Source organism: Grammomys surdaster, unplaced genomic scaffold, assembly GCF_004785775.1.
Source record: "Grammomys surdaster isolate TR1022 unplaced genomic scaffold, NIH_TR_1.0 99, whole genome shotgun sequence".
NCBI lineage: Eukaryota > Metazoa > Chordata > Mammalia > Rodentia > Muridae > Grammomys > Grammomys surdaster.
The window spans coordinates 15,557,907-15,578,935 of record NW_021604578.1 but is presented as its reverse complement, the minus strand read 5'-3'; the positions used below and the strand labels follow the sequence as shown (position 1 = coordinate 15,578,935).

Genomic DNA, 21,029 nt, shown 5'->3' with positions numbered 1-21,029 from the left:
AATGAAAAGGTAGCAGCACAATGCTTACAAACGTTTGTACAGATGAACCTCACCTCTCATGCTCAGGACTCTTATCACTCTGTGTAGCGGATGACCTGAGAGACAATGGACGAACAGCAGGCTGGACTCCAAGTGAATCCTGTAAGCAAGCCTAGTGGAACTAAAATAGGGTTCCATGTCCCAGAAGCCCCTCAGCCGCATAAACCAGAAACTGATGGTTGTCTGCCAGTGAGTGTTCCGAGGGTATACAGAATCAATGCTGCTGACATAGATCACTGAATGATACAAATGAACAATAACAACAACGAAAACCTTGGAGGGAAAAAAAAATTCCCCCGTGGATTGAACTGCAGGGTATAAAAAAAGACCAGAGTACCCTTCACATAACTATATAAGAAGGGAGCCTGTTTAATCATCAAGCCGGTTTGGAAGAAAATCTTCAGCACAGTAGTTTTCTTCCCCCACCCCATCAAATATTCAATTGTTTAATCACAATTATAAGAAGCCTTACCAAGCATGTAATAGTTTGAGAGCATTCAGCAATACAATTTCACATTAAATGTTAGGAACCATTTTAAGTGTTCAAATTTATTTTTTACAGCATGATTTTCAATGTTTACATTGTTTTCCACTTTGTATATATTCTATAATATGTTTAATCAATATCCTCTTGGCAGATATTTAGATGACATGTAATTTTAATTATTATAAATAGTGCTGCTCCGAACATTACCAGTGCTAATTTTCCACACATATTCATGACTGTTTGCTTGCAATGAATTCCCAGAAATAGAACTGCTGGGCTAACGAATGTATGAATTTAAAGATTTTTTTTAATATGCATTAATTGCTTAGATTTAATTTTCTTTAATTAAAGGACTGGGAGCCCTACAGATTGAGTCACAGCCCCAGATTCCAAGTAAGCAAAGATTCTCCTATCTGAAATTCACTTTAATTAATCCTGCTGGAATTTAAAGTTTATTTTAAACCTACTGGGTACCTGCTATGCTAAAGAGCTTCATGGTGGCATTGCAGGCACCTGCCTGGGCATAATTGCTGGCTCTTGTTTACAAGCACCGTGCCTGTGCCTCAGTGTCCCCACCTGTAAAACAGGGATAAGTGCTTCCTGTCTCATGGGTCAATACGTATAATTCACCAAAAATGGCCCTGCCACACAGGAAGATTTTAATATTAGATATCATTAGGAATAAATAAATGACTAGGTCACAGATTCTCCTATTGAAAAGCTAAAGGCTTAGGGAAATTTTCAATTTACGCTTAGGCAGTAAAGTTTTTAAACCATAAACTAAGCTTTCACAAAGTCTTTGATTTTAGTTTAGGTTCTGGCAAGAAAGAGTCCAGGCTGGCCTCAAGCTTGCTATGCAGCTAATGAGACTCAGAATGCTTGGTCCTCCTGTTTCCACCTCACACCTCACAGTGGTAACTACAATACTACCAAACCAAACCAAGGATCCTGGAGTTAAAAGGAAGTCACGTAGTGGGAAAGCAGCTGGTCTTTGAAGTATGACACTAGATCACTAGGTCAGGCACAGGGTTTTGGTGACAAAATCGGCTTTCTTTTATAAGATGAGTTGACAGGGTTTGTTCCAAGGTGAGGTCACATGGTTATTGCTGCTTAAAACTGGTAGACACTTTGTTTTAGAGAATCAGAGACGATGCTGTCTTACCTGAGCCCCAGTGCCTGATACATGTGCAGGCAAGACACCAAGCAGATAGAATCCCACAATCCTGTAATGCTATACTCAGTTCTGTAATCCCAGCATTCAAGAGGCTGAGGCAAGAAGATTTCCATGAGTTCAAGGCAAGCTTGGGTTATATAGAATGTTCCAGGCTAGCCCAGACTACAATGTGAGACTCTGCCTCAAAAACAATGAAACAGATATTAAAAAGCAAAAATCGAATCAATCATGGCACCAAGCAGAGCCTGGTGAGTTTACCTTCGACTCCAAAGCCCCCTAATTCAGTTACCTCCAGAGATAATGCTAGTAGCTGCCCACTGCTGGAATAAGCACTTCCCACAGGTTTCTTTACTAAATCCCCAGTTAAACTATCTAGAGGACCAGTTACCAATGCTTTTCCTCACCCCCCAATATCTCAATTTTAAGGACCTATTTTCCAAAATAGGTCACTTATGTTCAATGGTAGTTTAAAGCTCTTCGAAGGATGACTAAACATTTTTTTAAAAAATTATCTCATCTAAGATTTAACCATCCACAATGGTCGTACAGCCTCCAAACTGTAGGAGGACAAATGTGACAGAGTCACCAAGAGAAAGGAATGGGAGCCAGGTGCAAGTGCTCGTTTTCATAAAGCTACAGGCCAAAGTCCATGCTTCAGGTCATAAGCTGCAAGATTTTAAATCCTTTCAAAGCTTTTAATAAGCTACTTAAGCGGAAAAAGGTGAGAACAGTTACCACCCAGCTGCCAAAAACAGCTCAATTAAAATAAACTTTCTAATTAAAATGAATAAACAGGGTGAATCTTAAGCATCAGGATTTCATTGTCCTTCCTGTCATTTAAGGGTTAGACTCCAGAACTCTATGGACTCTACTGCTTACAAAGGCAATCTGCTTCTACCAGAGGAAGTGAAAACGGTCCTAACAGGCAGCAGGGAAGCATCAGCAGAACCCAAAGTGCAAGCACTGGCTGTTCACTCAGGGAAGAGCAATCTTTTCTATTTTTTGAGACAGGGTCTCAATACATAATCCAGGCTGGTCTTAAACTCAAAACTGGCCTCTTGTTTCTACCTCCAAGAGCTTTGATGATGTGCATGCACCACCATGCATGCAGGGTGTAGGTCTGTGTGCATGTGCATGTGTGTATATGTGTGTGTATGTGTGTGTGTATGATACACGTGTCATGTGGATATGTAGGAGTATATATGCTAGTATATATATACATATACATGTGTGTGGTGTACATGTAAGGGGTCAGAAGTTGACAGGAGTATCTTCCATTTTGCTCTCCACCTTAACTATGAGATGAAGATTCTCATTGAACAGGAAGTTCCCCAATTCTGCTAGACAAACTGCGCAGTGTCCTCAGGATTGTCCTCCTCCCTCGGTACTGGGAACACAGATGAATACTTCTACACTCTGCTTTTACATGGGTAGAATCCAAACTTAGCACCTCACACTTACATAGCAGGCACTTTACTGAGCCACTGTGTTAGCTCTTCTGGCTTTTTTTTTTTTAAGGTTATCCTTCCCTGGGCCTGGATTAGCCTCCCTCCATTCCAACCGTGTGCCTCTCTGGACCAACTGCTCCAACTTCAATGACCATGTGGCAGCAGTATTTCCGTTCCTTAGAAATTCCATTTCCAGAAAGCCAAAGCCCATAATTCTAAAATAAAAAAAATTCAAAGTATTTTCCAGACCATTTATGAACTGGCAGACGAAACTGTCATATGTAGACAAAACTTCCTTCAGGGCTTAAAACCAACAATGTTCCTCCAAAATGTTTATGTTTAGAGGAAAAAAAAAACACCACTAACATGAAATAGGAAAAAAATCAAATTTGTAGTGCATTATAGTTTAGTTTAGCATGAAAGTTGAAAAGGCGAGTCTCTTCTAAGTTTTTTTTTTGCTTTAACATACTTATTTGGCTTTATCATTCTAAAACTAGAATAAAAGTTATAAATATAAATAAAAACTTTTAAATATAAATAAATAAATATTTGTATAAATATAGATAGAAATTATTTGTGGGGCTTCTTTTTTAATATTTTTTTTCTTTTTCTTTTTTTTTTTTTTTTGGTTTTTCGAGACAGGGTTTCTCTGTGTAGCCTTGGCTATCCTGGAACTCACTCTGTAGATCAGGCTAGCCTTGAACTCAGAAATCCGCCTGCCTCTGCCTCCCAAGTGCTGGGATTAAAGGCATGCACCACCACTGCCCGGCATATATTTATTTTCAATGGACCCATAATTACACAGACCCACAGACTAAAATATGCTTTTCTTTATTTCCTTCTCCATCTTTCTTGCTTTCTTTCTTTTTGTGGTACTGGGTTCAAACCTAGGGTCCTTGAATGGTTAGGCAAGTGGCCTTTCACTGAGCCACATCCCAGCCCTGGTATACTTTTCAATGAATGCACTGAAAACTTCAATTATTTTCAATAATACAAAATGACTAGATCAGGGTAACTGGCAAATTTCTCACCTCCAGCACATAGCATTCATGTTGAGGACATTCTAGGTCCCTCCCCGCCCACTGTTTAAAAGTGGAATTCTTAAAAATCAGTTATCCAACGGTGTTACAGAACAACCATTTCTTGCCGCCTAGCTTGCCATCCATTCCCTCTGCCCCTCCCCCTTCCATGGCTCTCCTATGTCCACTCTCCTCATAGTGTCTCAGACAGGAGATCTAATGGCTCACTCAAAAGTAATACACACTATTTTCTCCGTGCTTAAACATTTAGGTGACATGTCTGTAACTCTGTAGTTTTACAAGGAGGGAGATTTGATAGATACCTCGCAAATGAAAATATATAAGCATCCAATAAGCACAGAACACGTTCTGTAATACCTATGTGCTAGGGTTTGTGTCACACGTGACTTCTTTTTTTTTTAAGATTTTATTTGTTTATTTTATATATATGATGAGTACACTGTAGCTGTTTTCAGACACACCAGAACAGGGCATCAGATCCCATTACAGATGGTTGTGAGCCACCATGGGGTTGCTGGGAATTGAACTCAGGACCTCTGGAAGAACAGTCACTGCTCTTAACCACGGAGCCATCTCTCCAGCCCCCACACGTGACTTCTAAGGACCCAAGTGTTAAGGGCTGGATCCAGTATAGTGCTATTGCATAGCAGTGAAGCTTGAAAGAGGTGGGGTCTAGAAAGAGGTCTTCAGGGGTCACTGGGGCATGCTCTTGAGGGAGCCAGCTCCCCTACATTTTTCTCTTTATTTCCCCACCATAAGGTGATCAGTCTTACTCTACTATGTGCTTCCAGTCATGGGTTACTGATTTGCACACCCCCAAAGCAATGAAGCCTACTGAGCTTACTAAAGCAGCAAGCCCAAAGAAACCTTCTCTTTTTATAGTTTGATTGTCTCAGGCTCCTGTTAGAGTAGCAGGAAGCTAACAGAAAACTCAAAAGAAAACTACAATATCTAGGACAATGAAAATGACCAAATTCACAAAGACTGGTCATACCATAGGTTCGTCAGAAGACACACTAATTACTTTGCTCACCTACTGTTGGTGGGAGTATAAAGTGTTTGTATTTGGACACCTTGTCAATTTCTTATGAACACTTACTATTGATACAATGATACATACATATCATTAAAGTGGTATGCTGAGTAACAGAGCAGATATAACACACAGACTATATGTCCTAGTTAACCCGAAACACTTAGGATTAATCTCATCTGCAGAGAAAGTGGATATACAGTTACCTTGGGACAAGGAGTGTGTGTGTGTGTGTGTGTGTGTGTGTGTGTGTGTGTGTGCATCTGTGGGCATCTGTATCTCTGTATGTGTGCCTGTGTATGTGTGACTGTGTGTCTCTGAGTGTGTGTGTCTCTGAGTGTGTGTGTCTCTATACGTATGGGTGTGTATGGCTTATTGTCTTTTGCCAGCTACAGTTTGATCATTGCTGGTAGTTACACTAAATATAAATTTTCCTCAATGTACTTGTGTATATACAAAATATGACCATGTCATTGTATGTAAACTATATTCCATAAATTTTACTGCTCTAAGTTCTTAATTTAAACTGTTTTCTGGACTAGGTAACACTTTCCAAAAGGGTCTGTGTGCAGGCTTTTACACACAGACCCTGTAGGAGAAGCACAATTCCTCTTCTGACCCGTGTCCCCTGACTCACCGGTGAGGGCTCCTCCCAGGCTCCCTCGCCGCAGCTGCTTCCCATCCTCACTGAGCTGTCGCTTGTACTTCAGTGACTTTCCGAGGCCACAGGCCACATCTGGGTTGCTGCATTTCCGAAACGGCATGGGTGGCGGAGACAGTATGTGGTCAAGCTGTGGAGAGAAGGACAGTGGCATCATTTCCTGGGGACACTCGGCACAGCCGGCTCTCAGGCTCTCCGCTCTGCATCTCCTTCCCTAAACATGCTCTCTCCAGCGCTGTTTTTGATTTGATGAGTTTGGGGAGCACTGAATTTTACTCTTGTACCTTCCACCAGAGAATCAGGATTGCTCCCTGCAAAATCCCAGTACTGGGTTTTGTTGGCCAGTCACAACACATGAGCAGCAGGCCATAGGACTAAGGTTAGTAGATTATGACCACAAGTTTTAATGCAGTGGAATATTTATTATTAGAGCCCTACCAGAGCTGGAAAGATGGCTTGGTCACCAAAGTGTTTGCCATAAAGGCATGAGGACCCAAGTTTGTTCCCCAACATCCAGATAAAAAACCTTGGCATGGTAGCACATGCTTGTAATCCCAACCCTAGATTGGATTGGGTACCTGGGCTTGCTGGCAAATTAGTTTAACCTATCTGGAAAGTTCCAGACCAATGAAATACCTCTTCCAAAGAATGGGTAGTTCCTGAAAAATAATTCCGGAGGTTGACCTGTGCCATATGCACACATACACAGACACATGTACAATTAACATCATACAACTACATACACACACAGAGCAAAAAGGAATGTATTATTTCATAGCTGAGTGAATTCGACATGCATGCATGTGTATACTGGACCCCTGTATAAAATATGTCCTTCTGTGGATCCCCCCACTTTGAAATATTGCTATATAAAAGCAGATCAAATTTCACATATTGCTCAGACATACAAGCACAGGAGAGGACTCTCTAAGCACTGCAGCCCTTAATGGAAATCAATACATCCTTATATCACTCTATAGCTCTTAAAAAGAAAGCTTGTCACAAGAATCAAGAGAAACCAAAGTCACTTCAAGAGACAGTTTTCTACAAAAGAATCCCCTGGGTCAAAGCAGTCATGTCAAGATCTGCTCCACTTTCATGAGAACACCCGAAGAGAGCTGTTCCATCTACATGTTCAAGTAGAAATGTCCAAAACTATGCCAAGGTAGCATTAAGACAAAAATAGCCCTGGGCATATACATATGTGTTTATCACTATTAAGGGCCCCCAAAATAAAATTCCAGTTGTCACACAAAAGGGCAACTCCTATAATTTTAAATGCAGGAAATACGTGGACAACACTGCTAAATGCTGTTTTAAAGATGGTTTTTACCAAAGTCAGCTTTGCTATCGTGGGAAAGAGATGGAAGCTCAAATATAATTATCTGATTTGTTTCTAAGACTGTCATAGATCTTCTTATAGGAGAAAAAAAATAAAAAAACAAGATCATCCATTTGCCTGTTCATGTGCATGTCCACGTGCATATTCGAAACCGCCTCAAAAAGAAACTGCTGCCTGGCACTGGGCATCCCCTCCCTAGACAGTTGACTGAACCTTCATTGGTTCAGTTCCACAAGGTGTGGACGTTCTCCAACCTCAACTGTGTTCAATAGCAACATGCAATGGATTTCAAGAACACCTTAAAAAGAACCATTTCCAATTCCCAGGCACTTGGGTCTTTGCTGCGTCTCGTTGCCAGTTGGTTTTGTAGTGAGAGGACCCTGAAGAATGAGCAGTCCATCCACTCCAGGATCAAAGCCAAATCAGGTGGGGAAGGGACTCCAGAGGGCACTTTTCAAAGAAACAGCCCTTTCAAAGGAGGGGGTGGAGTCATCTGAAGATGTCAGCTGGCTGCTGTTCATGACATAGATGTCCATTTATGGGAGCCTCCAAGGAGAGACTCCTGCCCAGCTTTAGACGCTTTACCCTTAAATCCTACAGACAATGAAGTACCCAAACAGTTAGTTACTCATGAGGGACTGGAAAATGCAGAAGCCATCTGCAGTCAGACTGTTAAACAGCACAGAGATTCCCTATTCTTGGTTTCGCTGTATGTCCTTACCTGTGTGTCTTTTTTTAAACTGCCAATTTATTGTTGTTGTTGTTGTTGTTGTTGTTGTTGTTGTTATTGCATTGAAATTTTTCAGAAGAAAAACCTGTGACTATGGAAGCATGGGATGGAATGAGAGAGAGAATAAACACCCTTTGTCTATGTGCCAAGGCAGAAATATTATTCTTTATCCACACGGCTTTCACTGCCCCCCCATATCCATGCATGTGCACCCCACCCCCAGTGTCAGCTGCAGACAGACCTTCCCTCGTAAATACTTTAACATGCCTCTTCTAAGAACATAACCTCTTAAATGCCTCTATTCTATAATCTGTATGTTATCACACAATATCTCCAATTTTTGAATTAAGGTCATAAGGAAAAAACTGGGAAAACTATGAAATAAGGCTCTAAGTTGCTCTTTTCCATGGCTAGGAAAATTATGGCCACAAGGTGGCAATGTACCATAGACAGTCAGCAAACTGTTCCATGCTTGCTCCTGCTAATAAATGTACCGAGAATTAGTGACCACTCCTTCAAAGCAATCGAGCGGGTTCGGGTCCATTCTACTTAGTTATTTTCTCTTAATTACTAGTGGCAGCTGCATAAAATACAAATATTTATTGTTTAAGGTCCATCAGCTTCTGCTGCCCGTTTTTCATTGGCTTGCAGAATTGCAATTAATTACTCTGGGGAAGAGTGATATATCGCAAATCAACAGAGTGTAAAAGAGTAGAAGAAAAAAAAAAAGAGAGGCCTTTCCTAAGCAGGAATTATATGATCTCCTTACACATTTTCAACAGTTACAAATGACATGAAAAATATGTAGAAGAAAGAAACTAAAAAAGAAAGTATGGGTGAAAAAAAAAAAACCCTTCTCCATCACAGAAATGAAAGCATGAGCCAATAGTCCACTGGCCGAGTGGTTCTGCTTTGTTTTGTCTTGTTTTTGTTCTTTCCCATCAGAATCATAGCCTCAAGAGGAGACTACTATTTTAAACCTGGGAAGATTGAGGCAGTGAACAGTGAAGGCTGAAATGTCTCAAAACCAGGAGGAAACCCTAAGAACAGAGCAGCACTCCAAGATCCCATCCCCTTTCTCTATCAATTCACACTCCCAACAGGGCTCTCTCTAAACATATCATTTTTCCAAATTTTCCACATTGTCGGTGGCTTTAGTCTTTCTATAGTAATTAATCAAAGCGTTTCAAAATGGCCTACTGCAGCCTGGCACTTTATTTTCCATTTTTTTTTTTTTTTGGTATGGATTCTAACACTCAAAATCTCTTTTAAAAACACTGCTTTGCACCCGAGAGCTGAAGGTACGCATCAGAATTGTAGTTTCTTTCTTTCTTCTCTCTTTCTCTCTTTCTCTCTTTCTCTCTTTCTCTCTTTCTTTCTTTCTTTCTTTCTTTCCTTCTTTCCTTCTTTCCCTCTTTCCCTCTTTCTCTCTTTCTTTCTTCTTTCTTTCTTTCTTTCCTTCCTTCTTTCCTTCTTTCCTTCTTTCTCTCTCTCTCTTTCTTTCTTTCTTTCTTTCTTTCTTTCTTTCTTTCTTTCTTTCTTTTTTTCTGTTTGTTTTTCGAGACAAGGTTTCTCTGTGTAGTTCTGGCTGTCCTGGAACTCACTCTGTAGAGCAGGCTGGCCTCAAACTCAGAAATCCACCTGTCTCTGCCTCCTAAGTGCTGGGATTAAAGGCGTGCGCCACCACCGCCTGGCTAGAATTGTAGTTTCGAACATCGCCATTTATCTGATTTCCATTGAATCTATACCCAGACAATGATGGTGAACTACCAGCTTAAGTAAAGACAGAAGATGTCCTGAAACTCCCACTGAGGCTCAAGGCCACTGGCTGAGGCATTTCCAGGGTCTCTTGTTCAGCAGACCAGAGGCTACTACAGAGCCCAACCCCACTCCTTTGTCACCTAGCTTGCTACTAGCCATCAACACATTGTGCTGAAGAAGTCATCTGAAGAGATGGATGCTTTTCTTTTATCCACCATTCAATTCTGATTTCTGGTGACTGGACTTCCTCAAAATTCCCTACATTAGTCTTCACAACGTCCTTTACTTCAAAGAAGAACCATAGAGCACCAGGAAAAGGTTCATTTTCACATTACTAAATTAAGAATTCAAACAGAGGAACACTCTTTCACTGTTGGGATTGCAAGCTGGTACAACCACTCAGGAAATCAGTGTGGTGGTTCCTCAAAAAATTGGACATAGTACACTACCTAAGGATCCAGCTATACCACTCCTGGGCATATATCCAGAAGATGCTCCAACATATAACAAGGACACGTGCTCCACTATGTTCATAGCAGCCTTATTTATAATAGCCAGAAGTTGGAAAGCCAGATGTTCTTCAACAGAGGAATGGATACAGAAAATGTGATACAGTTTCACAATGGAGTATTACTCAGCTATTAAAAACAACGACTTCATGAAATTCTTAGGCAAATGGACGGAAATAGAAAATATCATCCTGAGTGAGGTAACCCAGTCACAAAAGAACACACATGGTATGTACTCACTGAATAGTGGATATTAGCCCAAAAGCTCGGAATACCCAAGATACAATTCACAGACTATATGAAGCTCAAGAAGGAAGACCAAAATGTGGATGTTTCAGTACTTCTCAGAAGGGAGAACAAAATACTCACAGGAGGTAGAGGGTAGGAGGGACTTGGGAGGAAGAGAGAAGGGAGAGGAGGAAAAGGCAGGCAGGACCAGGCTTGGGAAGAGATGGGGATGATATATAGAGGGTCAGTAATTTAAACAGAGGAGTATAGCAACAGGGGATAGGAAACTGCAGACAGCCACCAGCAAGTCCCAGATGCCAGAAAAGCAAAAGTCTTCCAGAATCCAATGGGGATGAGAATAGCTGAAATGCCCAACAAAGGGGAGGGAGAACCTATAGAGACCATATCCAGAGCTTAGGCAAGGCCCCCGGTTGGGGGATGGGACGACCCATTCATCTCCAAATTTTAAAAATAGAATAGCTCCTGTCTAGAGGAAATACAGGGCCAAAGTGTGGAGCAGAGACTGAAGGAAAGGCCGTCAAGAGACTGCCCACCTGAGGATGCATCCCATATACAGACACCAAACCCAGACACTATTGTGGATGCCAAGGAGTGCTTGCTGACAGGAGCCTGTTCTGGCTGTCTCCTAAGAGGCTCTGCCAGAGTCTGACAAATAAAGAGGCAGATGCTCGCAGCTAACCATTGGACTGAACAAGGGGACCCCAATGGAGGAGTTAGGGGAAGGACTGAAGGAGCTGAAGGGGTTTGCAACCCCATAGGAAGAACAACAATATTAACTAACCAGACCCCCCAGAGCTCCTAGGGACTAAACCACCAGCCAAAGAGTACACATGGGGGAACCCATGGCTCCAGCTGCATATGTAGCAGAGGATGGCATTGTCTGGCATCAATAGGAGAGACTCTTGGTCCTGGGGAGGCTCAATTTTCCAGTGTAGGGGAATGCCAGGGCAGTGAGATGGGAGTGGGTAAGTGGGTGAGGAGCACCCTCATAGAAGGAGGGAGAAGGGGGCTGGGATAGGGGTTTCCAGAGGGGAAACCAGGAAAAGGGGATAATATTTGAAATGTAAATATATAAAATATCCAATTAAAAAAAGAATTCAAGCAGAGGTGTAGCATGTTCCTCCATGTCAAAGAGAGACAACTGTTCTTGCTAGAAGCCCATCCCAGGAACTACAAAAGCATCTTAGGGAATCAAAGATGCACAACCAAGAGAAATCTGGTATAGTTGTGAAGGAAAGTTCATAAAACCACGGGTCCTGTGACTGCTCATCACACACAATTCATGTACCAGTCTCACATGTATGTTTTCTGTAATAGCCTCCCTCATTGCTGTCTGGCAAAAGGCTGAGAAGAACAGAATGCATCTTGGTTCCATGTGACTCCTTCAACACAGATGAATACAAGTGGCTCAAGACATTTATGAGAGCATCTACTCTTTGGTCCCTCGGCTTTTCCCATCACTCCTGCATCTGCAGGCGTGAACCATGGCCACATTTTCCTGGGCTGAATCCTCCTGCCATAGAGTCATCTTCCTACTTCCATAGTGCACACATTCACCATCCACAAACACCGCACTTCCGACTTAACTACGTTCTCCCACTCGATCTTTAGACACGGTGCTGCCACGCACATCCATTCTTCCATTCACAGTTTCTATATATTTACAAGGATCTTACAAAGAGACAGAGAGACAGCTCAGCCATTACACACGGAAACTCGCTTATCCTGGCTAATGAGCACACAAGCTTTATAAGCAGTCCTAACTTCGTATGTCTGCTAACTCATCCTTCCCAGTACAGCTCCAAATGCGGTCGCTTCGCCATTTCTTCCAATACCACCTTGTCCCTGACACAGTGACCTCTCCTTTAACAACCTCCCAAACATCCCTTCTGCCTTCTCACTAATAGCAGGAGACTAGCCAGTGTCTCTTTTAAAGCATAAGCCAGATGCCCCAGCTGGTCTTCTGGAGTCCTTTCCCAGGTTCTCCTTCACTCAGAACAACTCGGGGTCTGCACGCTAGCCTGCCAGGCCCTACACCTGCCCCACATAGCCAGCTCTCCCCTGCTCTCATTACACACTGTTCTTCTGCAGATCTGCAATGGCTGCAAACATCTTCCTGTGCATTTCTCCTTTCTGGGAACACTCTTAGCTAGCTTGCCTCCCCCATTCAGGGCTCCATTTTGAGGGGCAGTCTCCCTGGGAGGCTTTGGTGTTAACGGTGTAGAATGCCATACTCCTCACTTAAGTCTTTTCCCTCTCTTTTCTTCATAGCACCTGCTGCCATGGCATATATGAGATCCTTCATGTTTGTTTAGTGTCATTCTTCCTTGGCTATGGTGTGAGTAACACGAAATTCTGCAAATCTGTTTCTTCTGCCTCATCCCTACAATAGGGCACATTTATAAAAGAAGAAAAAAAAGAAAGCGTTTTTTTTAGTATGAATAAATTAGTTGCTAATGTCTGGTATGTAGAGGTATTTAGTTAAAATATAACAACAGTAAAAATAGAGAACACATACCATAAAGAGCCTTTATTGTCAAGAAAATAGGAAATCACGTCAAATGTAATCAAGGTGAAATGCTACAAGGCGTCTCTAGTACTTTGACAAAACTGAGCATTTCATGTATGGGGAGAGCCTTAGGTCATATCAAATGGCATCCTTTATAAGAGTCTTTTATATATACTAAACCAGTATGCTAATTTTGGAACAGGGCTATCTCTGAAGGTGATTCCTAAATAATGAATTATTCGACCTTTTAACTCTATCCCTACTGGCATATTCGCTTGTGTTCATCAATCCAATCTCTCCCTACTCCATTCCTCTCTTCTGTAATTCTGCATTCATTCCCAAGATGTGACACATGCATTTTAAAGACCCATCCAGAATGCATGTGCCCTAAGGCCAAAGTTCATGAGTTCAAAGGGATCACCAATGTCATCTGCATTCATAATGCAGCCAGGGCTAAAGTCCTTTTTTTTTTTTTTTTTTGTGCGTAAAACAGAGAAAAGGATTGACGAGGAATGTAGGCTATGAAAACATTGCTCAGTTATTCTATTTCTTGGGATTAAATATCCTAAAAAAAAAAAAAAACCCAAAGGCACAAAAATACCTGTATCAGGAAACTTCTCAGACCTTGCTTGTAAGTCCAATCAAGTAGTGTCCTTTCTCTTCCTCTTCCTCACCAGCCAATAAAGAATCAAATAGACAACCTGGAATGACTTTACTATATTTTAAAATTAGATTTGACTTTTAAGCCAAAGCTTTAAAAAAAAAAAAAAAGACTGATAGAATAGCCTTCTGTGGCTAGGTCAGTCATTGAAGGATTGTCACTAATTCCACAGCGGTTAGGGCTCAGACCAGAGCTGGCACATAAGTGTCTCTATTAAAGTATTTAACTCTTAATGCATCATTTCTTCATCAATAACAATCATATTTGTCCCCTGAGTTGGACGTAATGATTATCAGACTTCATACATGTTCACGCCTGAACATCTGGTAAAACAGAAAGGGCTCCATTTTGTGCTTGCTGTAGCTACGGTCCCTTTCACAAAGTCACCACTTACATCACTCAGGTGAATATTTCTACATGGAAATTAAACCTGCTATAACTTTACCTGGGACTTTGTTTTTTGTTTTCCGTTTTTGCACTTTGTTTTGTTTGTTTGTTTGTTTGTTTGTTTGTATAGCCTAAGAGAGAACAGGCCAGGGCACGGAATGCCCGATTCATGAGAAGTCACATTTTCTTATCCTTGTGTGTGTCATCAGCCGTGTTATGGAATTTGGGAAGAGCGTTGAATCCAGCCAAATGCTCAGGGACAGAATTCTAAGGCCATGTCCTATGTCTTCCGTCTGAAGACTAGATCTTAGGTGGTGGGGATGTGCAGCTGAGGCATGAAAGGGGCTAGCACATCTGAGCAATCCACAGCCTAAAACACTGATGCTCACTCTGGTGCTCAGCTCAGCTGCTCCTTCTCCTAGCCAGCTGACAGGCAATGCACATGGCTCCCCAGTCACCTGCCCCTCAGAGTCACACCTCTGCTCTGCACTGCTCAAGAGTATGTAAGAAAACACTTCTTATTCATGGCACTGCCTAAAGAAGAAGCTATGCCCCCTTACTGCTTCCTAATATCTACGTATTGACCTGTCAGGCCACCAAGAGAGTGACAGTCCTGACCATACTGCATTGGGTCTGCTAATTGATTTTGCTGACAATCATTCTGGATTACATCTCCCCAGAACACAGGCTTCCACTTAATGATGCTGTAAGCAACATCCCTACAAATCTAGCCACTCAGATCCATAGCGTACAAGGAAGGGATGCACCCCACGGGGCCCTGATCAACATTCATCTCCACCTATAAATATTTATTTAGTAAGCAGTTTTGTTGCTATTATTGTTTTCTTCTTTGAAACAGTCTCTCTGCCAGGTTGGCCTCCAATTCAAGACCCATCTGCCCCGGCTTTCTGTTTACTAGGATTAATACAGATGTGCACAGCTGTAGGCAGCTTATCAAGCAGCCTTATGCCAGGCTTAGTGTTGGGCACAGAGTAAGCAGACAAACAATGTAGATTCACGAGGAGCTGCATTCAAGCCTGAAGAGAGACACTGTTCAGGCCTCAGCACTAGAACCTGTGCTGTTGCTGCTGGGCTGTGGGTGGGCTTTCCCTTGACAATTACATACCTAGCAACGTTTCTCTAGACACCGTCAGCAAAGCCTCTGACGCCTCACCAGGAAGTGCAATGTGTCCCATCTCCAATCATAACTTTATGCAGACAGACTTCATTTATCTTCTAACGTGGGATTTGTGGAGATTTTTATACACACTCTTACATACACATTCACACACACATTCTCAAACACACATACACATGCTCACACACATATAAACACACATACTTCCTCTCCCTCTGACACACACAAACACATACATATCCACACATGCACACTTAGTCTCACATATACACATAAACAAACTGTCACACACAAACATGTACATTCCCACACATACACACACTCACACATGCATACTTCCTCACAATGCTCTCTGAAACTCGTTCTCTCTCTCTCTCTCTCTCTCCCTCTCTCCTTCTCTCTCTCTCTCTCTCTCTCTCTCTCTCTCTCACACGCACACACACACACACACACACACACACACACTAGACAGAGGCAATGCCTGGAACCACTCTTGGACCTCACAATTTGGGGAAATGAGAAATGTTGTATCTGAGCCCAGAGATGCTAAATTTAACTTGCCAAGCACTGGGCTGTCCCAACAACAAAGACTTATTGGACCTATATGTCAAGATGCCACTGTTGAGGTCCTTTGTTCTGTGCTTGCTTTATTGTTTATCTTCATCTAGTTTTTACATTATTCCCCCTACTAACTTATGTGTTGTAGTAGGTTACCTTGTGAGAACAAGGAGGCTGTCGTGACACATGCCTGTAATCCCAGCACTCTGGAGGTGGAAGCAGAGTCAGACGTGTAAGGCCAGCTGCTACTACATAGTAGGTGAGGCCAGCCTGTACTAAAAGACCTAGCTGAAAAAACTTTTGAGAACAAAAAGAAAATGGAAGAAAAGAATAGAGTCAGCAAAACCGTTCATGTTTACAAGGTCTGGTAGGCCAACAATTCCCCAAGCCGTAACTTACTCAAATGATTTAACTGTTTATTGCGATCGCTTTCTCAATGAATGGACTTATCTTCAAATAAGGCATCAACAGAATATATTGACACCAGAAAGTGTACCAGATAACAATGTCATTTTCTATCTTTGATATCTGTCAGGAGAAAAAAAAGTCCAAGTTTGAGATTCACCTGCCTCATCTCCCAAAAGCAGGGATGACAAGCACACACTCCATGCCTGGCTTTGATTTCATAATTAATTCGTGGGATCATAAACATAATCAGCAATATGAAATAAGTTTTAGAAATGTCCTAAAACGTGTTGGATCAAACTATAATGGTATTCACCTGAACAGAGCTGTACCACAAGGTTCACTGCCTAAGAACATTGATTTTCTTTCCTCCCTTCTGAGTGAAATATGCAAATTACCACTTTGATAACATTACCTCACTTGCCTGTCAACATTTAAGAAGGTCAATTCATTTGCTCATGAACATCTTCACAAACACATACTCAGCAACCATCAGCAAGGGATCACAGTCATAGCCCAAGGAAGGGTACTATGCAGTGGACATTTCATTGCAACCGAGTATGACATGTACATTAAGCAGCAAGTTCAATCATTGAAAGATATGAAAAACAGAGCTAACATTATTTGACAGCCTTAAAGCATGGCATTTACCTATATATCTTTCAGAATATTAATTGCTACTCAAAGTTTGGTTCAGGAACAATGGCCCTGGGGAAAACACAGGAAACATACAACTTGACTTTGCATTTATGGATCACCTGGGTTTTTTTTCCTGCTGTTTTAATATTCTGGATGTTTCCCTGACCTTTATTTAGGGATCTAATCTATGCCTGCAGTTGTTTACTTATCTGAAGTCGTTAAAGTCCCTCGATACCATCTTGTCCCCAACAGCAATATAACTAAAAAGTCTGACCCTGGTTAACAACCAGGAAGAGAAAACACTTCCCCTGGGTTATTTTCCTTCAGTATAAACGAGAATGGAAAAGTCTCACATGTGTATCACAGAAGCTATCAGTATATATCCACTTCCTCTTTTCTCAGGGTTAGGTTTTATTAATAATATTTCTAACTTGCCAAACGGGGGAAAAGATACACAAGGATTCAACATCTTCAGCTCACTAAGAGGTAACCTTATAGATCAAGTCCAGTATCCCCAATTCCAAAGCCCATTTACTTCCATGGTCTCAAATCCTCTCCCTGACAGGTAAAGCACATTAAGTCTGTGGAGTCAACTGGGAATGCACCCGGAGAAAGTCAGATGCTGAAATTCTGCTGTCAACAAGTCCAAATGATCCAACTAAACCCCAGGTGGTGGCCTATCAGGTGGGTTTCTTAGCTCAGTACTCAAAAATCACAATACATTAGCAGTGTGGAACAGCCAAAAAAGAATGTATAGAACCCAACTTCCTGATATTACTGGGAGGCCAGGGCCCACAGAAGATACAAAGATAGTTGGAGTGTGCATCTGGACCAGAGTCTAGACCTAACTTACTGGAGATCCCGCTGTGCATCCCTGTGTACTTTGCCTCCGGAAGCCGCGACACACCCACCATGCAGCTGCTGTTACAATCAACTTAAATGATTTCCAGTGGTTTTTTAACTATGTACAGTCTGTCAATCCAAAGTTGTCCAAAAAAGATGATCTAAATGCCTGTTATAGATAGACAATGGCTAAGAACTAAAGATGTTAAATGAAAGGGTAGTGTCCACAAACAAAACTACAACCACAAAACCACACAGTAGATGCTGAGAAGTATTCGGGCTTTAAGTACAGTGGTAGTCTGGCAGCTTATTAATCACTTTTCCTTACTGTGCTGTCAGAGCAATATGGCATTACTCACTGCCTTTGCTCACCATCGCTCCAATAGATTATGGTCTGCAACTTGGAAACTAGACCAGGGAGGGGCATGGAGTAGTATCTAAAGACATGCTAGTTTTAACTCTGCTTTGTGATTTTTTCCCTAAATTTCTATCTTTCTTTAGCCCTCAATTGCTCCACTGGGGCCAGGTCCTCAGAGGCCACCAACATGTCACATCTTCTTCTTGAAGGAATCAGGAAAATGACAAGGCAGGGGTCAGTACTCTCGGTCAAGTGTCAGACATGAAACAAATTGTAAAGGACTACCTTATTTTCATAAGTCTAAGTGTATCCATGTGTGTGTGTCTATGTGTGTGTGTCCCTGTGTGTGTGTGTGTGTGTGTATGTGTGTGTGCAGGTACCCCCAGAAGCCACAAGAGGGCTTTGGATCCCCTGGAGCTGGAGTTCCAGGTAGTTACAGTTAAGTCACTCACTGTGGGTGGGAGAACTGAACTCAGGTCCTCTGGAAGAGTGGCAAGTGCTCTTAACCAACAGGAAGCCTCTCCAGTCTAAAAGCAAAGCTTTTTTTTCTTAAATTGCATCTGTAAAATAAAGATAACTGTATCCTCCTCCTCAGAGGATTCTTGATGATCAGTACTAACCTGGAGTGTAATTCAGTAAGATAATCAGATGCTGGATCTTTCCCCTTCTTCCCGTCCTTCTTAAGCATTTCCTTTTTGCCAGAACTTTCCTTTCATAACATCCAAAAAAGTAAAAGGAAACTTTATAGGCAATTTATTTATTTATTTATTTATTTATTTATTTATTTATGTTGGTGGGATTCAATTCTTCTCATCAAACAACAATCATATTTTAAAAAACAAACCTATAAACAAATATTTATTTTCTAATTTGACATTAAGAGGACAGGCTTCAGAGGTAAGTCATCTGTGGACAGAGTTGAAGACTGAACTCTGACCCAAAGGCAAAATAAATGTTCCTTATAACCATGAATACCTGGGAGCATCATCAGGCTGAAACAAACATACTTGCCAAAGACAGAGAGACAATCCCTAAAAACTCGGCAAATGTAACAGCAAACAAATGGCTCCAGGGACTGAAGGTGCCAGGACACAGGACTGCTTGTCTTTACCAGTGCTCTTTCTCCTTAAGGGAAGGAAAGTAATCAGAGACTGATAGGACCGTAGAAGAAAGAGACCGAAAGGACTGGGAGTGAAGATAGAAAGAGAAAGATCAGCAAGAAGAATTCAGGAAACATGGCAAACGTCCCAGGTGTTCCCAGTCTGCGAGTCTCCCAGAGTCTCTCGCCTTCCTCTCTTGGTTGTCTGTGATAGAAACAAAAACCCGGCTTCTCTCTTAGCAAAACTAATATATAAAAGTACTGTTGATAGCTAGCTATTATCAGCAGATTTAATAGAAGTGTGATCGAGATGGCTGATTTTGTCAACATGACACAATCCACAGTTATCTGGAGGGGGAGCCTCCTAGGTATGTCTGCAACAGATTCTCTCCACCAGTCTGAGGTACAGAGGTCCACCCACCGGGGTGGCATAACTTCATAGCTGAGTCCTGGACTGAATGTAAAGGACAGAGCTGAGTACAGCGTTACTCTCTACTTCTGCTGTGTGACTGCGGATGTGTGGTGGCCTGCACCCTCATGGGCCAGCCACTGTGCAGTATCCTGCAAGAAATGAACTGTAACCTTTTACTACAAATTGAAATAGGCCCTTACCTCCACAAGTTGCTTTTGTCACAGTGTTTTATCACAGCAACTAGAAAAGGACCTAAGACAATTATGAAATGTTTATTATGAGATAGATGAATACAAATAATTAGAAATTCATATTCATAATTTAAAAAAAAATTTAAAACTAAGAATTTTTTAAATCCTAAGGCCTTGAGTCATCAGCTGCTCGTCTTAGCACAGTGTTCAGTAGGCCAGGTTTCCATCTGTCATCTACCTTGTTTCCTGGAGAGCATTCTCCGCTCCTCTCTTACAACTCTTCCTGTCCTGTGTTCCCAGCACTTGAGGTCTGTAGGCTACAGGGTCCTGTGCTGACTTTTCTTGTCTCTGAAGTACAATCACAGCCGGGGACCTGCCCCACCATGATGGCAGAACCCCATCCGGCTACCGTGGCCTATGTAGTGCTGTGTATCTGCCCTGCCTCGACTCAAGCTCCGCACTGGACTTAGCACTTTCTATAGAACTCTGCTTAATTATGCTGATGTAGCTTTCCCACGTGTAGTTCATAGCATCTCAGGGTTGAATCCCAAGTCACCCTTCACTGCTTGGACTCCCTAAGACTCAGGCTGACATGACAGAAAGGCATGCAAGGGGAGGGAGAGGGGACATGAGAAAAAAAATAAAAGCAGGGGAAGAGAAAAGGAGAAATGGCTTGGGTGACATCAGAGAAGATAAATCTGGCTATACGTATCTTCACACTCTACTCTTCATTGGGGTTAAGAGCATGGGGGAGATTTGTCTGCACCCTGAAATCCCTCTTTGCTCATCAACCAAGAAGCAAACTCTCTCACACTCATTTCTTCCCCATGGAAGGTTGAGCCCTGCACAGGACCAATGCTCGGCCTACCAGGAAGAAAATGTCTCTAGGTAATGAGAGCATGGGATAGATTCCAGTGTCTTCAGCATCCACGTAAAAAAATCAGGCCATGAAATGACTTTTATTTCCCACCTTGGGTACAAGCTCTTAATCATACAAAAGGAAGTATTCACCAGAGCCAAGGGGTGGTCAAAGCAGCAAACAATTCACTGTCAAGGGTCTCTGAAGCCCTCCAAGAGGCCCCTAAGGACCAGATAGAATACCATAAATAAGACAAACAGGGCTACTGGGAAAGGGCTAAAGAGCTTGGAGGGTTTTATCATAACCCCCACCACAACACACACACACACCATACACCATACACACACACCACATACACACCACACACACACCACACACACACCACACACACACACACCACAACACACACACACACACACACCCACACACCCCCACACTCCTCCACACACACACACACACCATACACACACACCACACAAACACCACATACACATACA

General features: G+C 42.1%; 1 protein-coding gene across 2 annotated transcripts in view; it reads right to left on the bottom strand.

The window, feature by feature from the left end:
• Positions 1–21,029, bottom strand: part of LOC114634839 (microtubule-associated serine/threonine-protein kinase 4-like) — a 311,910-nt gene that overhangs the window by 139,672 nt on the left and 151,209 nt on the right. For both annotated transcript variants that reach the window (XM_028783438.1, XM_028783444.1), the window contains exon 2: positions 5,859–6,012. In XM_028783438.1, the coding sequence (XP_028639271.1) occupies positions 5,859–6,012 (154 nt within the window). The remainder of the gene's footprint in view (positions 1–5,858; positions 6,013–21,029) is intronic.